This window comes from Pterocles gutturalis, unplaced genomic scaffold (genome assembly GCF_000699245.1).
Source record: "Pterocles gutturalis isolate BGI_N339 unplaced genomic scaffold, ASM69924v1 scaffold22857, whole genome shotgun sequence".
In the NCBI taxonomy this organism is placed as follows: domain Eukaryota; kingdom Metazoa; phylum Chordata; class Aves; order Pterocliformes; family Pteroclidae; genus Pterocles; species Pterocles gutturalis.
In genome coordinates, this window is record NW_010116086.1 from 547 (window position 1) to 11,364 (window position 10,818).

General features: G+C 39.7%; 1 protein-coding gene across 1 annotated transcript in view; it reads right to left on the reverse strand.

Annotated features, from left to right (window-relative positions):
- Nucleotides 1-658: 658 nt before the first annotated feature.
- The window catches only part of CALD1 (caldesmon 1), a gene marked incomplete at its 3' end in the record, with an annotated part of 102,207 nt that continues 92,047 nt past the window's right edge, over nucleotides 659-10,818 (reverse strand). The window contains exons 5-6 of the mRNA XM_010075409.1: nucleotides 5,659-5,807; nucleotides 659-836 (exon numbers count right to left, since the gene is read on the reverse strand). Coding sequence (XP_010073711.1) covers nucleotides 659-836; nucleotides 5,659-5,807 — 327 coding nt within the window. The remainder of the gene's footprint in view (nucleotides 837-5,658; nucleotides 5,808-10,818) is intronic.

The following is a 10,818-nucleotide window of genomic DNA, read 5'->3' on the forward strand; positions in this document are numbered from 1 at the left end:
AACACTGCCCTCTTTGCATCCCCAAGAAGGTAAGAAATTCACAACTATTGCAGATGAAATCCCAACTCCCGAGGACACTTATTAGAGCCCTGTCTTTCCTGAGGCTGGAATTGTAACATTTCTTTCTACCCTGGATGACTGCATGTGCTGTGATTACTTGACATCAAATATGGCATACCTGCAGTTAAATCTGAAGGTTAGAAAATATGGTAATTTTAAAGCTTGGTAGCATATTTGAAATCAAGGTCTGTTGTGACAGACCATCTCCTGATAGATGCTAAGAGACAGTGATGCCAGAAGAGGGCACAACCCAGACTGCCCAGATGAAGGGTGAAATCTGAAGCAAAGTCACAGCAGCAACACCCCACACAGCAACATCAGATCCAAGGAGAAGCACACTTTGGCATGTATGCTTGGGTTTGGGCTTGCCTTTCTCATTGCAAGCCTCTTCTTCACCTACAAGCCAGTCTCCCGTGGCCTTTCTGCCCTTCCATTAAATACAGACCCATCAAACCCTAGCCCCACCAACTTCCTTGCCTAAAAGTGCCTGTACAGACACTGCTGTAAAGAGTTATCAACCAATGCAAGGCCAGTGGAAGTAAAGCAGTAGAAACAAGGGAATAAAACCAGAGTCCAATACTTCATATTTTACACTTACCTCCTCTCTGGCTTTTCTGTCAGCCTCCTCTTGCTTCTTCTTCTGCTCCTCTTCCTCCAGGATTTTGCGGCGCTCCTCCCGCTTTTTCTTCAGTTCGTCCAGCTCTGCTGCCGCCTCCTGCTGCTTCTCTTTCAGCTTCTCAAAGTCCTCAGTCCCAGTCCCTTTCAAATTGGAGCGGCTGGGAAAGAAATGAAAGGGAAGGTGATGCATCACAGGTTTTCCCTTCCTGGCCAGAGCCATCCACTCCCATGTACTCACCAGCGACATGAGACCCTGGCACTCAAAGGTGCTGCCTTATAAGACCTTTTGCTCCTTGAAAACTATGATAGACCCAAAACATTTTCATCAGGAGTTAGTAGGCTAGGATACTGGGAGGAGTACTTCTCCCACCTGCTGCCAGTGAGGAAGGAGTCTCTCATGTGCTTGTGTGCACAGCAGCTGCACCTTCCTGCCTGAGGACTCAGGCCACTTCAGTTTTCAAGAGAACTCAGTAACTGAGCTTGAAATATTCAACATTTAACGTAACTTCAGCAAGAACTATTATATCTCATCAGCATCTCTATGGTATACATAAACAGTTACAGTTTCACAGCTCTGCTCTGCAGTTTGTATACAGAGGAAATACTTCCAAAAGCATATTGTACTTCATACAGAAAACAAAGCAATGGAACTCTAATTCCTCTCTGTTGATTTTAAATTAGATAAATTTACACATAAAAAACTCACAGCAAAAATATTGTGCTATGTTCTGTGTAATAAAAGATGCACTCATCCTTTGCTTTCAAAGGCAAGTATTTTTTTATAAAACCTCTTCAAAAAGACAAGCATCTTTGGGGATACAGCAAATTACTTGACTTGGTGAAGAGAAAAACAAGAAAAGGGAGAGAAACTTACAGCTTCAACAGTGTTTTAAAAATCTAAAAATGTTCCTATGTCATCTATAACACCTATCACTTTAACTCTGCCAGCCTGTATGAATGGAAAGGTGCATCAGATTTTTTGCTGACATTTTCCAGGGAAAGTATGACTCTTTATTAAGGAACTGGAAATTATTAATGGGAACTTTCCACAGGAGAAAACCAGAAGTTTTCCAACCAGCTGTAACACATGAGAGAGAAATAAAGAATAAAAAAAAGAAATACCCTCAAGAATTTGCATAGATGAAGTACATACTTTCAACAGAGAAAGATAGCATCACCTAGTTAAACAATTATCATGCCAGTGTTTAGACAAATATCTGCTCCCTGAATGTGTTTAATGTTACTGCTGACAAGGAGATAGGTACCTAAGAGGTATCAGTGTGCTATTCACAAGAGACAGAAAGGGAATGTACTTGGTGGATTTTTTTTAAAAAAACTTTCTGCTCTGTTCTGTTGGCATTTAAAAAGATGAATTTTAATGACTTCATTAATGCAATCAGAGTGTTGCAAAGTATAATGCCACAAGACGGTATAAATCAAGTGTTCCAACAATAACTGTTGGAGGCTATCAGATTAGAAATGGCAGCATAAAGAACAAATATCATATAAATGTGCAATCCAGTGAATCACATTCAATCCTGCAAATGTGCTCTTCATTCAGATAGATGCCTCATATAGATGGAGTTAACAATATAAAACAGGCTGTAGAACCAGAGCTGAATCTGTGGTTTCAATATCACAGTAGAATCTACTAACCGAGTCCTCTGTCCCCACATGCTCTTACCAAATTGGATGAAATTCAGTTCTAGCCTGGCATGCATAATTTAGAAATTGTATCATTAAAAAGCCTATGGCAAAATAGCATAACCAACCTGATGCTATTATGTGAATTCAGCTGCTGTTCTTCATCTGTGCAAGTTCAACACTAAAGTAGTAACACCTGGCACTTATTTTGTAAGGTGTTTACTTGGTTTCAGAAAGTCTTTTCCATGCAAGAGTGTAACATCAAAAAGCGAAGCTAAAAAAACCAAACAAACAAAAAAGAAACAAACCAAAAAAACCAAACCCAAAACTGTCCCAGAAGTCTGTGAATGTATGTACCCTCAGTACATTCTCATGCCTGATTTTCTAAGACTTACAAGTACATATCATATATTTCCCTAACATCACCCTATCACAATCTTGTTATGCTCCAGGCCCTATTCCTGAATGTGTTTTTGCAGTGGAATGACTTAAATCATGAAAGTATAACCACAAGTTGACCCTCCACCATAAGCATCAAGTTAATGTAAGTGGTCGCAAATAAGGGCTTGCATTAGGTAGTGATGTCTACTTAAAGAAAGGAACTCATGCTTTTAAAATGAAAAATACATATACAATTAACTAAAGCACTGTGTTAAGACATTTCAAACTATCTGAAATTTAATTTAGTCCATTCAAAACCAAAGTGAGAACCAATACCTGAGGTGTGAGGTATGATTTTGGGTGTCCAGCCTGAAACACCACTCATTCAGTTTGCAGAGGTATTGCAAACCCAAAATGTTCCACAAGCCTTTACAAGGCATTAAGTGTTTCTAAGAAGCCAGTGCATCTATTATCCAGCACAGGTCATAAGAAATCCCTGACTACTTTAAGGCTTTCCGGCTTCATTGCAAGGTTGCAGCCCCTATAGCAAACATCCCAGGAAACTCAATGATTTGTATTCCTCCCCGCCTGCCCCCTTCGTCTCTGAAATCTGTGTTGCCAGCCCACACAGACTTGCAAGATTGGTGCCCTGAGAAGATGCAAGAGGTCACTTCTGATAGACATAATGGCAAGGGCAAATACTCATCCCTCAGAATTCAGAGAACCAAGAACATAACAGTCGCCAAGATTCTCTTCACAGCCACTTTGTTTTATATCAGTAGAAAAGAAAGGTTAGTCCTCAGTGACTTCAGTGCAGATAGCCTCAATGAAATTAACAGCTACTCTCAGCTTTCAATTGATAAAAACCAAAGGTAGAATCTAGTCTTTACATTTTTGTTTGGAGACCTCAGGTGACTATTTTGTCCTCCTTACAAAGAAGGACATTTAAAGTTTCTAGCTTATTTTATTCTCATGCAGTTTACAGGACTTCCCCTACTGGTTCTGCATACTCTGAAATAGCAAACAATAAACTGGCAGTAATTGTCCCTATTTTCCTCCACCTCACAAACTCCTCTGTTTTCAACAGATTCTGGGAATCTCTGTTCCCTACTGTCGACATTGGGAAATTAATAATAAGATGTTGGGTGGAGGAAGAGTTTCGTAAACACCTCTTTGGTGCTGAAAACTGAAGTTGGTTGCCAGCTTTCAGACAAGGAGGAAAAGGAATGAAGTGGTTTGTGGGAGCCAAAAATGTCAGAACAATGTGAAAAAAAACTTGTTACATCATATTTAGGACTTTTGAAGTCCTGTATGAGAATAGGGAGGAAGGCAGGTGGGAGGGGAGATGGGAAGAGGAAGCCATAAAATGTGTTTTTATTCTATATTTCTCCTACTGACTGACGTAGGCAAAAAAGACACAGATAAGGTTTTTCTTTAGCCTCCACTACCCTATTTTATTCTCAGTGCTCACCACTGAGACTTAGCCAAATTACATGATTCCTAACTAGTATCTGATATGTTCATGTGAAAACAAGAAGAAACATGGTTCCAAACAAAGCCCAACAATCCAGGGGCAGTTCATTAGAAAATAGGCCAAGAGCCTAAATTCATACCTAACAACCCAGTGAACACTAGAGCCTCCGCTGACGTTGCCAGCCCAAGTCTTCTACTCAGCTGATAAAAGGCTATTAAACATGCTTCTTCCCACATTTGGGAAATAGTAGAAGAAAAACAGAAAAAGAAAAAAGGAGTGGAAACTCAAATCTACATGTTGCCACTAAGGCCTTCTCCCACAGGAAGTAAAACAAATGAAAACACAACAAAAATATTTTTAGAAAACCATTCTCATGTTATTGATGATGTGACCCAAGTCATGAAGAAGGACGGTTCTGAGCAAGGCCCATTTCCTGCTATTCCATCTCCATCTCTGTCTGTCTTTTGGCCTTAGGTCAGGGTGTCTCCGGGGACTTTTGAACTGCATTTTATTTTGAGAAAGTTTGTTTTTCCCGGAAGAATCATGAGGGGAATGCTGATACAACAGCAAATCCCACCTGCCATGCACAGATTTCTCAAAGTGCCTGGAGAGCTTAACCTTTTCTTTGCCTGTGTCAAGCTACAAGAGGAAGAGAAGTACAGAAGCAAAAAAAAAAAAAAAAAAAAAAAATTTCTAACATATTAATTCCTGGTTTTCTGCTAAAAGGAAGAACTTCTTCTTGGCTTCACATATCCCCTCCTTCTAGCAGGCAGAATCCTTTTTTAATAAACTTTTCACTAGAAATCTGTTACTTTCACTGAATTTCCCAATATAGCCATGAGGCCAATATTTCCTTGAAAATAAAAAATAAAAATCAAACTGTGATATAGCTTATAAAAATACAAAAATTAGAACACTTTGGCTAGGAGAGGTTTCCACCTAACTGAAAAAATCACTTTTATAGAGAATTTCAAGCTTTACCTTGAAGAGAGAGAAGCCTTTTCAAGAGTTACCAACTGTATTGTGCTCTGTACTGATACGCAGAGCCTGATTAAAAGCTGGTGGGTAACTGGAATACGTTACTTCAGGAAAGGCTGAGATCTGACTTAAAAAATTAGAGAACACAAAATCTGGGCTGCAGTTGCCATTGGCCTCTGTGCAGATATTAGAAATAAATGTCCTTCAAGGAAAGAAAGCCCCAGCAGAGCACAAATAAGGCACCTGTCTCTACTGAGGGAGCAAGAGTATTTACATCTGCTTTCTGTACTTCATTTTGTTATTACAACAATGTGAGGGCAGTTTGTTAGAAATTAGGCTAAGAGCCTTAATTCATAGGTACAACCAAATGAACACTAGAGCCTCTGCTAATGTTGCCAACCCAAGTCTTCTACTGAGCTGCTACAAGGCTATTAAGCAGAGACCCAGAGATGACTGCTGCTCTGCTATAACATAAGCAAGCCCAATGCTCACTTGGAACTTACCCAAAAGCATTCTCAGTAGATTTAAGTTTTGGTGCAGTGAGTTCACGTTCTCCGTTCTGTGCCTTTTGTTCAGGAAATCCCTTCTTACGATCCCAGATACTTTTCATTTCCTCTTTGGGTGCTTTTCCTTTATCCTTTTCATCTTTTACCTGCTCAGGAGATACCGTAAATCATAGAACAGAAACAAGAAAACAAAAAAACAAACAAACAAAAAAAAGAAGTCACAATGAGACATTCTAAATAACAGCTGAAGAACACAGATCTCTTAGTATTAATGATTAACTAAGCAACTGTCTTCAAAATTATTTATGTGCTTTACTGCAGAAGTAGTCTGTAAAGCTCTAAACTGTGACCAACGACCACTCTGCTGTCCTGATCTGAATTCTAGATGAAAACATCAAAATTATCAGTCTTCTGTGAAAGTTTGTTGCAGACATGGGACTGTCCTAACATGTTGCTTCATTCTGCAGCTGCATCCCACTGAGGCACCCCATCCCTCCTCCCTCCTGCTGCAGCATCATTCACCTGTTGCCTATTAAGATTCTAGGCTGCAAACTCTTTGGGATTAGGCTTGTTGACACATTCTTAATACAAGGTTTAGAGCATTGGAGCAATAAAAATAACGCATAACCTTCCCCAATTGGCAAGATTGCTTGACAAACTTCATGCTCTTTCAGTATTGCAAGAATAATGGCCAAAACAAAATTATTTTTATATCACAGTAAAACTTATTCTTGCAAAAAGCACAGTCCTACAAAAAAACATGGATAGTGTTACCAGACATAACTATCTAATCCTATGAAGAAGCAAATGCTCTCTCCAGAAACACTGGAGCAAAAATTCCATCTATCCTTAAAAAGCTTTGTCCTATAATTCTCAATAGCAACTAAGTATACTTAGTGCATGAATTTCACTTCGCAGTATTCCTTCAGAGTTATGAGCTTGAAGTATTTATCGATACTACAGATGGCCTGATCCCAATATGGTGAGTCATGGGTAGATGCTGATAAGAGGAGGATATGGACTGATTTAAGTTCTTTATCCTCAAGTAGAATTATTCCCACTCAGTTAGTTAGACTACCAGCCTAAATAAACTTTCAACAGCAGCAGATGAAACATTTACTTCCAAATAAAATTTTTTTTTCCAACTCAGTCGTGCTGGTGGAAGATTCTAGCTGACAAGCAAGAAATACCTTCAGTGAAAAATTCATATGAAGACCTTTAGAAAAAAAATACCTTTGTTCCTTGGAAGCCTATTGCAATCCCATTTGCTAACTAGAAGGGAAAAAACTTCCATAACAGCCCTGTCTGCAACACAACTGCTTCTTTGGTATTCCAAGCTGCATCTTGAAATAAAAAACTAATACACACACCCACCCCCAAATCAAATCAAATTTCTATCCCTCCTCATCAAAGAAGAACTTCTGGAGATGTAGTATCTTTACCAGTAAACGATGAGTTCAGAGTCTTCAAAGTCAAGATTCTCCTAAGGTGTTGAATCAAGCTGCTGAGTGAAGTCCCAAAGTCAGGCTCTGACTTTACCCAAGGCCAGTTTGCTTGCTCACAAAAACTGATATGGCGGACAATGCAAAAGTGACTCACTACACTACGCTACACTTGATCTTAGCCAAAAGGCCGACACAAACTACAAAGGAGTACTGTGTGGTTAAACTGCTTGAGCAAATTTGACACTGTTGAGGGATGTTGAGCACAGTCCAGAGAGGCATTTGCTCTGTCCTGAGACCAGGCAGTGAGAGTGCAGACTTTCCCCATCCTCTCTTGCCAGTGGGATTTAGCCATGACCTGGCAGAAGTGCCCTGACGGACAAGAGGGGGGTTCAGTTTCCATGACCATGCATTCTTTGTCCATGATGCTGCAACTGCTAGCAAACAAGGCCATTATTAGCAGTAGCCTCAAGGAATGGTTTTCTGTTTTCTAGGAGTTGAGCTGAGACAGCCAGGGGTATTCATTGAGCCTAATGAATGCCATCAAACAGTAACATCTTTTGGGTCCTCCCAAATCTGGGCAGGATTGTAGCTAGTGATCATGTTCACAGCACAAATTTCTGCTGCCTGTTAGCAATCACCCAACCCTTCAGTTCCAATCAGGGTGATACTGAAACCAGTGATGCTGACTGTTGCAAGATTTTGCATGCCAGGATGTCTGTGTTGGGAGTTTGAGAGCATAGCATTTCCTTTGCTGAGATTTTCATCAAGACCTTTCTAAGTCTCATTAAAAAGCCAATACTCCCAGCTGCCTGATGTATTGAAGTCCACTGGGGAGAGTCATATCTCTTACATCTTAATTGAAATCACTGAGAAAACTAATATTAAAACAATATAGTTTAAAAATTAATAGGTTAGGAAATAACATTTCAGAAGCCAGTAGGATTTATGGTAGCATGTCTGCATTTGAGAAAACCATTAATACAGCTTGGCCTCTTTATTCAAAAATATGATAAAACAAGATGTTACAGAAACATTTCACAGCTTTTGGGACCAATACTTCTACTAATTTTAATGCCAGAACAGGGATTGATTAGCACAGAAGCAGAAACCACTATGTCCAATTCCAAAGCCAGGCAAGAGAAAAAGTACTTCCCCTTGCTTCAGTGCTTCCCTAAATTACAGGCTAAGCCAGCTTCTGCTGAATTCAGTAAAAAGGACTACACTGACTCCAGTTGGAGCAGATAAGTGGTGTAACCTGAACTGAAAACAGTTCACATGCTCTCACAAGTTTTGAGCATCAAGTCAAGATAGAACACAACCAAAAGCATGTTTAGCTCATTTCCAGCTTTATTTATTTATATTTTAATCTTTCTCTATACTACTTCTTTCCTGTTAGGGTGTTATGCTAATATTTGAGAATTGAGATTTGTAAATCTAGATCTCGAACACCTTCAGACTGCGCTGAATCTGTTACTGAGGTTGGGGCCATTTGGCAAGTTTGATTCCTTATTTGGGCTCAATTACTTGGTGATTTAAAAGCTGTGGGCATCTGGGTCTAGGGCTTCCATTTAGAGCCAACTACCATACCCAAATAACCATGAGAAAAGCAACCGTTGCAGCACGTCTAGCCAAACTGGAAGCAGGAAATACCAGGAGTCTCACATCATGAGAAAGCTTACTCTTATGAACTTTCCAGGCCACTTTTGAGAACCAAAAACTGTGGAGCAGTTCAGAAAAGGAGACAGATTTTGCTTGCTAATTGGATCAAAACCTGAACTTTGAGGGGCAGATTTTGGTCACATTAAGAAATGACACATGCCTGCGTTGCACAACAGCAAAAGCAAAATCTTATTATGTAGATACACTCTATTCCTTCAGGATATTGTTCATGATATACTGGCATCCTCTTAACTGCATATATGGTTCAGAAATAGGCCTTATTGAATTTGTATGTTCTTGAGGAGGGGGAAGGAGTGGAGATGTAAGCCTGATCTTGATTTGCTTTGAAGTCTGAGATTATTGATTTTTCTTCACAAGCCAAGAAGCAACAACTGAGATTTTCAAAACTGAGCAAAACACTTTGAATGCTCAGCTTGATACACATGCAAAAGATTTACTTTTCAGTGGATGGGTATTCAGCATTGCACTAAAAGTGGGGCACATTTAAATTGTCTCAGCTTGAGCATCCAAAAATGGAAGCACTAAAATCGCAAGTCACTTTTAAAAGTCTTACCAATTTTCTGGAATAATCTAGCCCTGTGTCTGTGGCTTAAAAGCATGAGAGCTCCAGTGAGAGTTGACTGAGTTCCACATAAACACAAGCAGGATGACTGTCTCAGGTCCCCCCCAAAATCAATATTCGTGGTCAGTTACAGCCTCCTTTTCACATTTACTTGTAATATTCAAAGATTGTGTGCAACAGTGAATATTACAAGCCAATTCTGTTTTATGAAGAACTTAATATAATACATTCGGTATTTTTCTTACAGCTCTTTCCTTTGCTTTTGCAATCAGGTTAACTTAGATTAGAGTGATTAGTTTTTCCAGTGGACTGTTCTGAAGCATCTCCATTAGGTCTAATTTAACTCTTTCCCTTTCTAGAGTAACTTATTCTAGCATTGACAATCTCTCTCCCTGTTCATTAGGAATCTTTCTTCTAACCATCTTTATCACTTCCTTTGCCTTTTCAATCTCACGTGTACCTTAATCAAAATATGATACCTTCGATGATCAAGCCAGTCAACTGAACATAAAACCTTGTGACACGACTTCCCTTCATCACTCTCTGAGGGCAAGCTAAGCATCCACAGCATGTTCTGAATTAATTCAACAACTAAGACCCTGGATTGAACCCTCTAGAACCCTCAATCCTCCCAAACAGCTGTAAAGGCAGCAAGCTGCCTCTTACTAAATCGCCATGCTGTGGCTCCCTTTAAGCCCCACAGACCTGGCTGAACCCAGATGGGTCCAAACTTCCAAGGCCCTGACCAGTCTCGATATCTGATTAGAATCAGGAGGTATTTTGATACCTGCTGCATTGAACCAAAAGCACAGTTGCTGCACAACATTGAACAAGGCTCCCTGTGTCCAGCTGTAATCTGAAGAGTAAATGGTTCCCAAATCTTATTTACTTACCATACAGTAAAACACCATGGCACCAGCTCCTGTGTTTACAGTGGAAATGCAATGCAGTAAATTTTGTAGATTTTCTCTTTAAAACAAAAGAAGAATCTTGGGTATGCACCGTTTATATCATGGGACATTGCAGTTTGGGGGAAAATCATTAGTTAAGGCAGTCAGGTGGCCAAAGGGCCTAGATTATGACGATGATGAGTATTATTATTATTGTAAGAGTAGGTCTCAGTCACAGGGAAAAAAGTTCACAGTAAAGTGGGAGGAAACCAGGGAAGGATGATTAGTTGATACAGTCCTGAAAAATTCATCCCTAGGGTGCAAACCACCCTTGAATTATTGACCAAACTGAGTTTCCTGGAACATTTGTTGTAACACAAACAGGACTTGGTTCTAAAGCCCCAAAAGAACAAAATACCTAAGCATTTGCTTCATTTTAAGTGCGTAAGTAGCTTCATCCCTGTTTATCTCAGCAGGATTACCCACATTCTTGAAGTGAAGTGCATGCTTAAGTACTTTGCTGAACAAGCAACTTTCAGTTATAGGTCCCTTATTTATTTTCTTATCTCGAGTTTCCCTA